At 43.4% G+C, this 14,419-nt stretch overlaps 2 protein-coding genes across 2 annotated transcripts in view; one reads left to right on the top strand and one right to left on the bottom strand.

The window, feature by feature from the left end:
* The window catches only part of ITPRIPL1 (ITPRIP like 1), a 31,247-nt gene that overhangs the window by 2,657 nt on the left and 14,171 nt on the right, over positions 1-14,419 (top strand). Inside the window, exon 2 of the mRNA XM_048512121.1 lies at positions 4,065-4,164. The gene's annotated coding sequence lies outside the window, so the exon portion shown is untranslated. The remainder of the gene's footprint in view (positions 1-4,064; positions 4,165-14,419) is intronic.
* LOC125442246 (pituitary homeobox 2-like) lies at positions 1,645-14,168 on the bottom strand. The gene is made up of 3 exons (XM_048513495.1): positions 13,657-14,168; positions 6,998-7,212; positions 1,645-5,335 (listed from the first exon to the last, which is right to left on the bottom strand). The coding sequence occupies exons 1-3, from the start codon at positions 13,742-13,744 to the stop codon at positions 4,829-4,831; spliced, it is 810 nt and encodes a 269-aa protein (XP_048369452.1). The 5' UTR covers positions 13,745-14,168; the 3' UTR covers positions 1,645-4,828.

The following is a 14,419-nucleotide window of genomic DNA, read 5'->3' as shown; positions in this document are numbered from 1 at the left end:
AAGACCATAAGGCTCTTAAAAGACAACTTTATGTAGGGAAGGGAATACAATAGAGCAGGCTGAAGGAAAGAAAAAAAGACTGGAGTGCATTGAAGGGGGCTAAATTGTGCCACTATGCTAGGGCTTTTACAGACTGACCATTTTCAGAACCATTTCCTCTTACCACATTAGTGGTTATAGTGTGTCCAACTTTGACAGGGAAAACAAAAAAAGACACAGTGAAGCAGAGTGGAAGCCTTATTATGTACAGGAAGTTGCTGTTTTAAGTAAGAATTAGACTTTGCACACAACAAATTTGATTTGATGATCTAAAGCAGTAATCCTCCATTGTGGGGCCCATCAATGTGTTTCCTGTCACCAAAAGGCAATTTGGATTTCCACCTTCTTATTGGAAGCAGGAACTATTCCAGGAAGCATCACCTTTGTCTGCACAGTGAGCAACAATTTGAAAATAGCTGGGTCAACATATAGGATTGGCAACCTCCAGGTAGTACCTGCCTGGAGATCTCCTGCTATTACAGTTGATCTCCAGACGACCAAGATCAGTTTCCCTGGAGAAAATGGCTGCTTGGGAGGATGGACTCTATGGCTCTGTATCCTGCTGAGGTCCCCCCCCCCTCAAATCCTCCCCCCCCCCCGCCTCCTCTCCCCCCCTCCCCAGCTGCTACAAATTTCCATGTATTTCCCAACCCAGAGCTGGCAACCCTATTAGAAGGATGATTGGCTGGAACTTCCCAGCACTTCTGAGTGGCCCAAGCCTCCCTTGCAACCATTCTGTGGTGGTACTTGCCACTTGTTTTCCAAACTTCAGAAGTGCCCATACAAGTTCAAGAAGGTGGAGGGACTCCTGATCTGTGGTCATATTAGAAAAGACCCATGGAGAAAATATTTTTTCTATTAACTTGAGGACCTTTTGTAAGATCCTGGATGAGTGAACATAGCTTGACAGATCTTGAAATTACTTTTAATGTCTTGATGCAGTAGCTTTCAAGCTTTGTTTCTAGAAACCTCAGTTTCTCAGCTGCATGAAGAATATTGCTTGTATTGTTGAAGGCTTTCACAGCTGGATTCAACTGGTTGTGGTGGGTTTTCCAGGCTGTGTGGCCGTGGTCTGGTAGATCTTGTTCCTAACGTTTCACCTGCATCTGTGGCTGTCATCTTCAGAGGCGTATCACAGAGATAAGTCTGTTTCACACTGTGTCTAGTGAGAACACTCAGTTTTGTATCACACTCAGACCAAATTCCAAATGTTCTCACAGTGCTTTTGGGTTCCCTTCCCTGTTAACGACCTTGGAAGAAGAGGGTAGCTTTAAATGTATTTTTATCAGCTTTGTGGACTTACCTGAAGGCCATACAGGACAGTTAATTTACAATCACATTTCAGCCTCCCTGTGTTTTACCATTTGCATGTAATTTCAGCCTCAGACAGTTCAAATGCGGCTACTACTGCATGTAGCAAATAACTGAACAAATCTCAGAATTTTCTGCAACATATATGGGCTCATCCACGAATGAACCAGTTTGGAAAACGTTCTTGGAAGGTCCTAGTGGATATAATAGAACCCTGGCATTTTTGCTGCTTGTATACGCTACAGTTTATTGATTTAGAACTGATAAATCTAAAGAGTTCAAATCTACAGGCAGTAAAATAGAAAAAAATCATTTATTAGATGTCAGAAAGACTCACATGAAAATCACAAAAAAAAGATCTTTGTAAGTCTGGTTAAAAAGTGAACTTTCTTCATTTCAAGGTGGTAAAACATTCAAAATGCTTGCGTATGTTTCCATTATTATTGTGCTTCTAGGAGTCTTACGGCTATTCTTAAAATTATCCATTATTCCTATTATAGTATCACCCTGCTCAAAATGGATCTGCAATTCTGACAGTGCCATTGTCATAAGCAGAGTTTGTTCCTTTATAAGTGCATTGAAATCGATGGGCTTAGAACAGTATAACTCTGCTTACCATTGGTCGAATCTCCACTGGGAATCAGAGTCCTGCTTTTTGATAAGAAAAGCCTTCACTACTGGGCAGTTTGCACATATCCACCTCCCTGGTAATGTAAATAAGTGGATAATTCATTTCTTGAGAGCTTTTGGCAATCAATTTACATGCATAAGGTTTTCTATTTCTCATGCAAATTGATGCAGTAGGATGCTGGAAGGTCATGAGTTATCACCTCTGCAATCTACAGGGGTGCCTGTAGATTCCCTGCTCTTTTCCAACTTTGCAGCCAGAATGGAAGTTTTGCTTTTTTAAAAGTTGTAATTAGTAATGTTAATTTGGACAAGTCTTCAAAAGTCATGGTAGATAGAAGTAGAAGAAGAACAGTTTGGATTTATACACACACCTCCTTCTGTCCTGTAAGGAGACTCAAAGGGACTTACTAACTCCTTTCCCTTCCTCTCCCCACAACAGACACTATGTGAAATAGTTCTGAACAAACTCTGACTAGCTAATGGTAAGCCAACAGGAATGTAGGAGTGGGAGGACAACTCTGGCCCCAGATAAAAGTCCACCACTCATGTGGAGGAGTGAGAAATCAAACCCGGTTCTCCAGATTAAAGTCCACCTGCTCTTAACCACTACACCATGCTGGCTGTCACTCTGGTTCATGGCATGAAGTAAGGGAAGTGTTAGGGTCCTGAGGGATCCACTAGGGTCACCCACATTTCGGTGGCACCTGGTGATCTCTGCTGTTACAATTTATCTCCAGACAACCAAGATCAGTTTTCCTGGAGGAAAATGACAGCTTTGGAGGCTACATTCCTCGGCATTATCCCACTGGCGTCTCTCGCCTCCCCCAAACCTTCTCAGGCTCCACTCCCAAAATGTCCGGGTATTTCTCAGCCCAGAAGTGGCAGGCCGAGGACCTGTCCAGCCAACAGAGGAGGAAGGTAATCTTCTACAGGGAAAAGGCTTGTGTGCCTTATCCCCATGTTCAGTTATGGTGGCCCACAAAGTGTCTTGCCTGAGAGCCTCCATAATTTTACAGTCTGGGTCTGCTCTGGACACTTTCAGCTTCTGGTCTAGCCTGAGCCACGATTTGATGATCTTTTTTTCCCCATATTTTGGGCATATATATATGTACTAAAACATATATGTTTTAAAATATATGTCAGGTGAGATCTCTAGTTTAGGAAATTCCTGGAATTTTAAAATTTATTTAGAAAATGTATTACCAGGGCCACCAAGGAGTGCTCTGGGGGGCGGGGAGTATTTGGATATTTGAAGTAGAGGCAGTGCAACTTGAATTTGGTGCCACAGATTCTGCCCTCCAAAGCTCCCATGCCCTCCAGGGAAACTGATCCCAGTGTGGTCTGGAGATAATCAACTGTGATTCCAGGAGATTGCCAGGCCCCACCTGGAAGTTGGTCACCCTAATTCTGAAACTGCACTAGGTTAAAAAGGAGCATTACGTCATGGATAGAATCCACCAAACGCCTGGATTGGTCATACCAGGGTCCTCTAGATTACTGTAGAAGTCTCTAGTCAGATTCTCTAGTCAGATTCAGAACAAGTCTCTAGTCAGATTCTGCCCTCAGAGGTACCTCAGCCCCCCACCATAACTCCTGATGTACAAGGCAGAGGCAGGAGGAAGTTGTGGGTAGAAGGCCAGTAATGATAACAGGATTTTTTAGCATTCCAGTTTGGGGACCTGAAAGAAAGAGAAGCTGGTCCAGCCTCCTCACTCTTTGAAGCAGCTCATCTGTAAAAACTAATTGCTCCTCAGGGGCAGAAAGTTATAGAAATAAACTGCCTTCCTTACTACTGTTCTTCCTTAGCTGTGATCTTGCAATAGTTGAGGGAAGCCTCACTGCAGGCAGGGGGAACTTTTCATTTTAATTGCAGCCAACTCTTTTAGGCCCTTATTGGCCATGCTTCTGACAGCTATGGAGCACTCCTATCATTGGAAGTAGGCAGCCCCACTTCTTTCTGACAACTGAGAATATAGGCATAGCCCTCAACTTGGGTTTCTTGTGAGTCTGAAAATGTCTCCTATGAGGCCAGGTGATTTTCTATTTCTTCATCAGAAGTGACCAACTAATCTAATCTAATACAGAGAATCCGCAGAATTAGCTGTTCTCAACAGAGGAAGAGAAGGAAGAGAAACCAGAGCAGTAAATCAAGCAGAGATGTAACAGGCACAGCTTCTACTTTCTGTAAGTACTTAACTTTGGGATCACAAGAAACTTTAACTTTTCATTATTTCTCACAGCAAACCAACACCCCTCTGGTGGCACATATGTTAGGAATGAATGCCCTAATCCTGTTTAACTCAATGATGTGATAAAATTGACTAGAACTGATGAAGCCAAGAAACCAGGAAGGCCCCAGTTCCTTTTTGTCATATCTGTTCCCCTCTCTCTTGCTACATTTTGCAATTCCTCATTTCCTCCTCCGCATTCTGCTTGTTTCTTTTGGTCATAATGAATGGGCTTACTTAGCTTTCAGACAACTGATACCTGACCTCCTATTTCACCATCTTTAATGGCCCCCAGCTAAAGAAGCAGAAACACTTAGCACATCTCAAACTAATGTAATTTGAATTAAACCCAGATTGCATTGACTGTGTGTGTGTGGGCTTCAGCCGAGCCCAAAGTCTGACGCCTCAGAAAAAGCACCAGCTCACTGAAAGGGGTCTGTGTGAAAGCGAATTAGAGGAAAGATATGCATCCTCCAAATTGCAAAAGCCAAAGGAAGTCTTCTGTTCACACCTGGTGAATCCTATTCATGCTCCACACAGGGGTTACAGTAGCAAATTCTTCAAGGTCCATCAGCAGGAGACAAAAAGCCATTCATTCCTCCATGCTTTCAGCCATGATATCACACTGGCCTGTCCAGATTATAGTGGGTAGAGCTGGGGCTTATAATTGGACTTTGTGGGACCACGTAGCCAAGAGGAGACTGGGGTTGCTTTGCTCTGAGTCTCAGACCAGCCAAGTTTGGGTTACAGGGGTCCCTATACATGTATGGTGAAGGAGCACCTGGTCCATATGTTGAGCTAGGAGGCCCAGAAGGACTTGCCAGGGTACTAAAGGTTTCCAGAGAAGGCACACCAGACATGGATGCTGCTGTAGCTGCAGGGAAGACAGTGGGGCTTGGAAAAGAATTGAGGTTCATAGAGTTGAAGATCTGGAACCCTTTGCCATGGATGGGATTGGTGTGTAGCCCTTTGGGGGTCCAGTTATTGTAGGTGTAGCTTGGATAGAGGTCCTCGTAAGAGCTCCCGGACAGGCCATTGAGTGGCGAGCCAAAAGCCCCTTTGCATAGTTCTGTCTGCTGATGCCGCTCCTTTTTCCGCCATTTGGCTCTGCGGTTTTTAAACCAAACCTAGAAAGACAGAGAGAAATATAAAGTTGCAACAATGCTGGACAAACATCTGGGAGACCAAGGTGAAAATGTTTGCTCTGCCCTGAAAGTTTGTTGAATGATGTACAATCATCTTAGCTTAACTTATCACACAGTGTTATGAGGATAAAACTGAGGGTGATGTGGGCTGCTTTGAGTGCCACTGAGGAGAAAAATTGGATACACATATATACAGGGACAGAGTGAGGGGGGAAAGCGCCTGGTGCACTGGTGCATCCTCCGCCCCTGCCATGCCAACATCCGCCCCCACCCCCGGAACGCCCTCGCCACACCCCCGCAGGGTGCACGCCCAGTGCATTGCGCGCCCCCTGTCCCCTTGGAGTTACGCCTCCACATATATAAATAAACAGTACTCTTCTGTTCTGTTTATATTGTAGCAGCTAGCAACAGTTCAGCAGCTGTTTGAATGATGGCCACAGAGGGGGAGTTAGAAAGGTCTGTAATTATGTTCTCCCTGTGGGTCTTGTAAAAACTGTTCAGTGGTTCCAAACTGCTTTGCAGATATAGGATCACTGGATGAGAGGGTATTTAACTTCTTTCTCCTGTGTTTGTTTTCTGATTTAAGTATTTATTTATTAAAAGCTGTATTCCTTGCTGAGTACCACATGGGCTGCCATGGGTTTCTCCTGTGTTTGCAGATCCTTCTCTGGGTATGGCAGGCTTGAGAATGTCTGACCCTTGGCTCAGAACCTGGGGTCTACAGTAGTCAGCCCAGTGAATGAGGTCCTGCTCAGGATGTGTTTATTTCATTTGCTTGTTTACTTAAATCATAATTTAAATTGGTTGTTCTTGGAATTTCTGTGAACAGGTTACAGATTACCAGACAACTATAACCCTAACTAACAACTTGTTCATAGCAGGCAGGTATGGTGGTGCAGGTGCAGGGAACAACAATCGACCGACCGGACTCACCGAATTGACCGGACCTAATCAATCAACCGAGGGCCAAACTAGATGTATGGTGCCTACAAATTCAGTCCATGAATGGTGGTGCCATTTTTGAGTTGAACTCAGCCATTTAAAAATGCTGTGAGGGTCTGGTACTGGGCAGGCTCACAGTATTTCAGAACTAGGCAATCTTGTTTCCCGGCTCTTGTGACATTTTTAAATTGGCAAATTTGGCTCTAAAATGGTGTTGGTGTCTGCATGTCAGACTCAAGGGCACCAGAGCATTACTTTGGCCCCCAGCTGTATCTTGTAATGGTGGAATAAAGCTGGCAGGGTGAACTTATGGCAGTACAGCCATGAAACATGGGCTGACTGCATACATTCTATATCCCATATAATAGAAAACAAAGCGTCTGAAGGCCCCATTTTACCACACTGCCTTCCTGGCAATCTAGGGTCAATCACAGGTCAGAATGTTTCCCTATAGAATTGTGAGCTCCATCTCACTGTAGTTCAACAGCCTGAGTATTCTTTATATTGCCTTCCCCTACCTCTATGCCAATAAAGGCTTGCTTCTAATGAAAGAGCCTTCCCCTACAGAGAAAGAAAAGTGAGCCAAGAGCGCGTGGTTTTTGGCAGGCTGCCTTTCAGCCCACTTTGGTTCCTTATTCAACCCTTGAATGCATAAACAACGTGGAATGAATAGTTAACGTCCTGTGTAGGCTAGACCCTCACCCTGATCCTGGGCTCTGTCAGATTGGTCCAGCCTGCAATCTCCTCCCTGGTACTCATGTCCGGGTAGCGATTCCGTTGGAAAGTGGCTTCCAGTTCCTGTAACTGCTGGCTAGTGAAATGGGTCCTCTGCCGACGGGGTTTCTTTTTCCCCAGGTTTGCTTCATCCTCGCCACTGGAGTCAGAGGATTTGCACTGAGAAATCTCACTGGTTTCTCCTGGAGGGAAACAGAAGTAAGCCAATTTGGCAGGCGAAAATCACTCATTATCCCCAAGAGGCATCAGATATAGTTTTAAATCTGGTCACACATTAGGAGTACATGGGCTGAGTCTGGGGTCTTTTGCTAGACACATAGTGAGCATAAGAGTTCTCAGTTCCTGAGTGTGTGTTGTCTGTGGACAAGGGGCTTTTAGCTTCCTGCCACAACATCATTTTTTTTATTGTGAAAGATCAAGGAGAGTGCTATTTAATCTGTTATGGAAACCCACACAAATCATTGGGAACTTATGGGTTTCCCCAAATAGTGTCCATGGGACCCTTCAGATTGGGAAAATTACACAGGGAGGAAAGTAAAAAACCCTTCTTCATGTGCACTGTGGTCCTGATCTGAATCAGGCACTGTATGGCCGTTTTTCCACTGTGAAATTGCACCCTTGTTAGCATGGGGGGAAACCTGGTGCGATCGAGAGTTCCCCACGGCTCCTGGTGCTGCAACGTGACTGCCATGCTGTATCCCTGGCGCCACCTCGGAGCATTGACTATGCACCGCGAATTTCAAAACCCACCAAAATGGAGGTTCTTTTCAAATGTCCCTGTGTTGCTCCGGTGGCTTATGCTGCTGTGAAAAACTCCACGGCAACAAAACCAGGGCCATTTTTCCTGCCTCGCCACTCTGGCCTGCCCCACCAATCAAGAGGCACTTGGTTTTCAGACAGAAAAGTGGGGTGTTCAGGTCCCATTGGGTGGCGATTCTGTCACACGTGCGAGGAGTTAGAGGGGTGATTCTCACACGCGAGGATTTAGACCGGGGGGGGGGGGGGGGGGGACGATTCTCAGTGCCTGTTTTGTGCTCAAAGTTTAAAATAAAAATAAACCAGTGAAAGCGAGTGGGAGGGAATGGGGCAAAATTCAGCCAATCAGAATACAGGAAACGGACACTGCCTGTGCATTTGTGTGAGAAATTGCGGAAGAGCTCGTGGTGCTATTGGAAAAGCCCAGGGCTCGTGGGGGAACAGCTGGGGCATAATGCAGCAGCCCTGACTCAAGTCCAGGAAAGAACTGGGGAGCCATGGGGGGCTAGAAGTGTGGCAAAAAGTGCTGTGGCAGGTACGCTCCCGGAACTACCACAGGGCATTGACTGTGGAAAAAAGACCTAGGTGTAAGAACTGGTGAGAATGTGATTGTGGGACCAACCTTTATGCTCAGCAATGTGGGTCCAGTTCCAGGGAGGTACTTAGTACCTTTTATTTTGCCTTATGATTTGAAATGGAAGATTAATGTCAAGGATTCCAAACAGAATTTTATGTGCTATTTACCAGGTAACTCTAAGCAGAGTTACACCCCGAAGTGCAATGAACTTAGAAGAGTATAACTCTGCTTAGGAAGGCACAGTTAGTTATAAAATGGTCATTCTTCAAACCAGTTTCCCCACCTGTTTTTCAGATATGCAGCTGTAGGAATCTGTCACTCATCTGAATAGCAGTAACATGAAAAATCAGTTTTGGTTCTATCTAAAACTGTGGAAAAGTTTAGATTTTCCCAAGGGACTAAAGCAGTTTCGGCAATGTTTTTATAAGCAAATTTTGATTTAATTTGATTTTTGAATATCAACACCTAAACATCTTCACGTCATGTTCACGGAAAATCGCGTGGCTGAACTTTCTCAGCTTTAAGGCTAACGAATTACAGATAAACAGAAGGTTATATATCTTTTAAACAGCCACAACTACGAGCTGTTGGAAGCGGTGGCTAAATTTTTAAATGGTGTTATTTTAACTCGTCAGAAATTGTAAAGTTGTAAGGGCTGTTATTATCTTGCTAAGTTAATCTTAAACAATTTATATGCCATTAAAGGTATTCGAAATCGAAATCGAATCGAATTTATTTGGGCAGTGTGCATGTGTGTCTGCAAAAATTGGTTGTCTTTCTTTCCCCTGGACCAAACTCATGTTTTACAGTGAACATCAAAAAACAAACAAACAGTAAAATATTTGTTTGGATTGATAACCATTTAGAGATTCACAGCATAAGCTGTCATTTCTCAAAGTCTAATAGATAACATATAAGTATAATAGACAACAACTACAATATGAGTAAGCTTTTCATTTAAGAATTTCATATTTATGATGCCAGCAATTTTGCCTTTACAATGAATTTATTTCAAATCCAGCCTTTCATTTGCACCCATGTACTCTCAGTTGCATAATTCTCCATATTCTCACAGAATGGAGTGGGGAGAGCAGCTGCCACAGAACACTACCATACTATACCCTCCCCCCCAGTAGAAAAATTATAGTATATTAAATAATTTTCAGCTTTTCAGTCTTTTCTGCAGGCCTTGTACACAAAGTACAACTGTTGTTTAATATACCCACAATGTTGGATGTGTGCTTATTTAATCTCAGCTAATCCTGAATATTTACATGGATTAGATCACACAGCCAAGAGGTACATTACAAAACAGAGTCTACTACACCAGGACAGACTGTTCTGAGACAATCTGTTTATCATCCCAAGGCATGAACCCCTGGAATTTTTAGATGCCCTCGGACTGGAGAGCTATGGCACATGGCAGTTGTGTTTCAGCTTAAAGAAGGGGCAATTCCTGTGCCGCTGACAGATCTATCCATCCTCTACTCCCGCAACAAGCATTGCATATTTTCATTAGACTTTCAGTATAAACAGCCCAATCCTCCTTTCAACGTAGCTGTGAACATAAGAACTGCCTGGATAAATGAAATGAAGGATCCACCTAGTTCAGCAGTTCACAGGCAGATAGACCTTCAGGCAGTTCACAAGCAGAGTTTGAGGGCAACCACCTGCTGTCTAGTCTGCAGAGACATATTGCTTCTGTACATGGAGGTTCTATTGGGTTGACAGCTACCAATCTACCCCATCATTTTGTCCAGTTCTTCTAAAAGACATCTATGCCAAAGGCCACATCTGGTAACATCTGCCAATGTCCACATCTGGATTCTGTCAGTGAATTGTGCATGGTGTCAAATATTGTATTGGGAGCGTCGTGAACTTATTGCCATTCAGTGTCTTGATGTAAGCCTGAATCTAGCAATATGAAAGAAGGGGATTCAAGCAGTCTTACTTTTTCTTCAGGATTTGTTGCATAGTATTTATTTATTTTAAAAATCTATCTCGTCTCTCTTCCTAAAGACCAAATATGATACAAGCCAAAAATGATGAAAAACAAATCTTGATCTAACAACAATCAAAAAGCTCCTTTCAATCCCCCCCTTGCTGTGGTGTTGGAAAACCATCCAAGAAGGATGCCTGTCTTGCATATCCAGAAAGGCCCTTCCTCAATACTGGTGTTGCTATGGAAAAAGCCCTAACTGATGTCCACATTTTCCTGGAGAACCAATAATAGACTTTAATTGGCATATCCTGAAAGAGAATACATGTGAAGTGCAAATTTTCCCTGACCTCCTAAGACTCCCAAAGAGCAGAACGTCACTGTGAAACTGTAGACTGTAAGCTGTATGGGGTAAGGATTTACCAGGGGTGTGTGTATGTGTAAAGTTACTAGGTGCATATGGCATAACAACAGCAAACCTCTTGAAAACACAACTGGGCTATTTATCCTACTACTGCCGTGATAAAATGGTAGGATTCAATTGGTGGATTAAAAAAGGATCTTCACCTCCCAAAATGTAAGCTAACTTGTTACAGAACAGTTATATAATTAACATTCCAGAAATCAAGATGAGACCAAGGATTGTGATCACATTAGTAGTTGTGCCCAACTGTAGCACAGATCCCTATGTTAAACTTTGCAAAACTTTCTACTAGTGTGAGGTAAAATGTTATGCATCTGTTCCACTAGAAAATGTATTTGCTTCTAGCAGCAGAAGCCTTCCGTTAATACAAGATGCATCAAGGAAACCTCTGTTTGTTAAAGGAAAGCACTTCCAGTACGGAATGGATTCAAAGGATCCAAGTCATAATCTGTGCTTGTCAATTGGGCTATTCAACATGTACAACTTCCTTCTGATTTTCTCAGCAGTTGATCTGTTACCATTTAAACCAGCTTGGGAAAATTGTTCCAATAGATACCCTTTCCTCTGAATCACTTCTACTGTGGAGTGGGGACATATTCCTTCAGCCCATGGCTAAATAAATGGGAATATCCAGCAAGGTGCTGATCATCACTGATGGCATCACTGGTCATGTCACAGCACCAAGCCCACCCTTTTTATATTTTGCACATGGACTGTAGTGATACTAAATGCTCCACCAGAACTGTTGTCACAGGTGTTTCTCTGTTTAGTGGTGGGACAATACATGTGAAAGTGGCCAGAGTACACTGAATAAAATGGCTGCCAAGCCTGCATTAAACAGAGCCATTTTAAATAATATGTGACGCAAAACTCTTTCAACCAGTAGTTGTAATTAACAGAAGCTGTCTCCCTACATAGCAGCCAACGGAAGTGATTCCCCTCCACACACACACCATTTGAGGGTGGGGGTGGTTTGTTTTGAAAGGATAAGTTTAACAATGGAATACTGAGGGGAAGACAAAATCACATGTGAAAGAGTTGGGGGACAAAACACTAAAGAAAATGGTTCCCGAGCTGACGTTAACTGGTGCCGTTTTAAATAGCATGTGAAGAATTGGCATCTTCCACCCCTAAAAGGAGTTATTATTTTCCTTTTTAAAAAGACAATAAAAGTATTAAAGCAATAGCCTTAGCAGGTTCTCTGACTTCCCAGCTTTCATTTTTTTAAAGTAAGTCTGTAGCAGTTTCCCTCGTGGAGATATGCCTTATATCTTGGTGAGGAAAGGGAATAGAGACTTTTTTAAAAAGTGTAAGCGGCTAATTTAAGGAATCTTAAATTATCCAGATTTAGTGAGTCTATTGCATTAAAGCTCCGGCAATCTAGTGATATTTTAGTGCTATTTAAAAGAAAATTGCCCAGAAAATTATTCAGCCATGAAACTGACCAGATTTTGGAGAAGATGGTGAAAAGAGGATTGTGCTATCTATTTGTGGTCAGTTTCACAGCAGCCAGGCAGACCAGAAGAGCCTTGTTGCATGTAGGCAGATTCCTCAGTATTTGATTGCTGATCTCGGCTATTTAATTATTTTTTAAGGTGCGAGGAAGTCGCAGGTGGAGGGGGGGAAGGTGGGAGGAGTGTATGGAATCAACTGGGGAGGTTGAATGTGGGTGTCGGTGGGCCTCAGTGGGAGATGGGGGAAAAAACTACAACAGAGCATATCCGCACATTGAGGGAAGCCAATGAGAAAAGAACAGTAAAGGTTCTTGAAAAAAAAGTCAGACAAAGGCTGAGGAAAAAAATCTCAAAGTCTGGGGAGGCAAAACACGTGCTGAAAGGGGAAAAGGGTTGAAGTCGTTGGGCACCAAAACTGACAAAAAGCATGTGTGTAAAATAGGCCTGTTAGGGTCAAGCTACACCAGACTTTTTAACAGATTGGGACTGGTCTGAGGAATTCACTTTTCCCACAAACACACAGCAGCTATGGAGAATGTAATTTTAAAGGTCTGTGGGGAATCAACTTGGATCTGTACCACTTTCCTGCATTAGAATGGCCCCATGGGAGTTATTCGTCTCACTTTGGAGCTGCACATGCAAGAACCTGGGCTCCAGTTGTTACAAAATGTCTTGTGTAGTTTGTCCCTTAGATTCACAGGTTTCACTCTCTCATTCTTTGATTCTACATGATTGCTTAATCTACAAGAGCTACTACCCCCGGTTCCTTATTTATAATTATAATCTTATTTATAATCTATAATTGCTATCATGGGTCATAAAAAAACTTTTCTTTTATGGGTGTTTAATGACCAATCATGTCAAGAGGAAATGGCTAAGGCTGGAGTTGGGCAATCCTTTTATATCCATTTTCGTCAGAGAATTCAGAGAGGGATCACTGAGAAAGAGGAATTTGTGGTTTTAGTCTATTGGTTTTAAATTATAATATTTTATTTGTGACTTGTCATCTTATACCACAAGGAAAAGTGAGGTAAATAAACACACAAATAAAAGTGATCTTCATGCATCTAACAACGTGGGCTCTGGCCTGTACAGAATTATGGCACAGTGAATGAATTAACCTTTAATGGGCTACAAGGTTCTTAATGCATTATATCCATTCTTCCAATGTTCACTGTGTTAGCAGGTTTTGCAAGGTTTCCAGTGGTTTCAAACACAACTCAAGCCTGTTACACTGGTAATGGCTGAGAGACGAATGTGTCTGCACACCACGGGAAGCATGCCTTTCTCAAACCATTTAGAAAAAAAACCTTCCAACCCGTGGTATATTATGGTGTAATTCATTTACACTAAGGGACTAGAGATCACATCTTTAGACACACCCATCCCCAGGGTCAGGTTCACAAAGTTCCCAGGCCACATGTTCCCAGGTTCACAAAGTTCCCAGGCCTGAAACTCTTCTCCTCCGTGCCTTACCTCCACTCTCTGTGCTGGGTGTCCCTGCCAGAGCTCTTGGTTGTGTCCCTTCAGAGTTCCTATCCGTGGTTTGCAGAAACGCTGACATATTTCCAGCAGTCCAAAGATGTGTCCCTTGTCAAAAAGTCCGCTGTGTGAGAGCAGATTCGCTTTATACCTCCCACATCACAAGTTCTCAAAAGACCTTGCTGGCCAATAAGGCCTGAGGTCTCTGTTTTGATGAGCTGACAGAAGAGAACTGAAGGACAAAATAAGGCAAAGATGATGAATAAAAGTCTCCCAGAAGGATGGATTGTCCAAGTTATGGAATCCCTTCACACTTAGGCTGTGATTTGCATAGTTCCTTTCAGGTTATGAAATCCTCTCCCTACATCTTTTTCATGGAACCAAATGAGCCATTCTTGGACAGCTCAGCTTTCCTGCGTTAGGTCCATACCAAGGTCTGGCTTCTGGGCTCCCTCCACTGCCGTTTACAACTTCTCAGCACCTTTTTCTGCTCCCTGTCCCTCTTCCTTCCCTCACATGTTTATTTCTCTTTCGCCAGGCTGCAGTCCTCTTTGGCTTGGCGGGGGAGGAGGGGTGTGCATGTGTGCATGTGTGTGTCAAATATCAGGGACAGCTGAATGCAGTCTAACCAGGTGCCAATCAGCCATGGTCTCCATAGCAGGCTGGGGAAGCTAGATGTGGGGATGGATGAGAAGATGGCAGCTGAGAGGCCACTGTTTTGTTCAGCAGGCTCGCTGGAGCGGACACTAAAATATGC

The sequence above is a fragment of the Sphaerodactylus townsendi genome, linkage group LG12 (genome assembly GCF_021028975.2).
Source record: "Sphaerodactylus townsendi isolate TG3544 linkage group LG12, MPM_Stown_v2.3, whole genome shotgun sequence".
NCBI lineage: Eukaryota > Metazoa > Chordata > Lepidosauria > Squamata > Sphaerodactylidae > Sphaerodactylus > Sphaerodactylus townsendi.
This window is presented reverse-complemented; position numbering and strand designations above follow the sequence as displayed.

What these genes read in the sequence shown, in the direction of transcription:
- LOC125442246 (XM_048513495.1), bottom strand. Translation starts at nt 13,744, where the DNA reads ATGTCAGCGTTTCTGCAAACCACGGATAGGAACTCTGAAGGGACACAA. An exon ending in ACCCAGCACAGAGAGTGGAG is followed by an intron (nt 7,213 to 13,656) that starts GTAAGGCACGGA and finishes GTTTCCCTCCAG; the next exon opens with GAGAAACCAGTGAGATTTCT. An exon ending in TGACAGAGCCCAGGATCAGG is followed by an intron (nt 5,336 to 6,997) that starts GTGAGGGTCTAG and finishes CTGTCTTTCTAG; the next exon opens with GTTTGGTTTAAAAACCGCAG.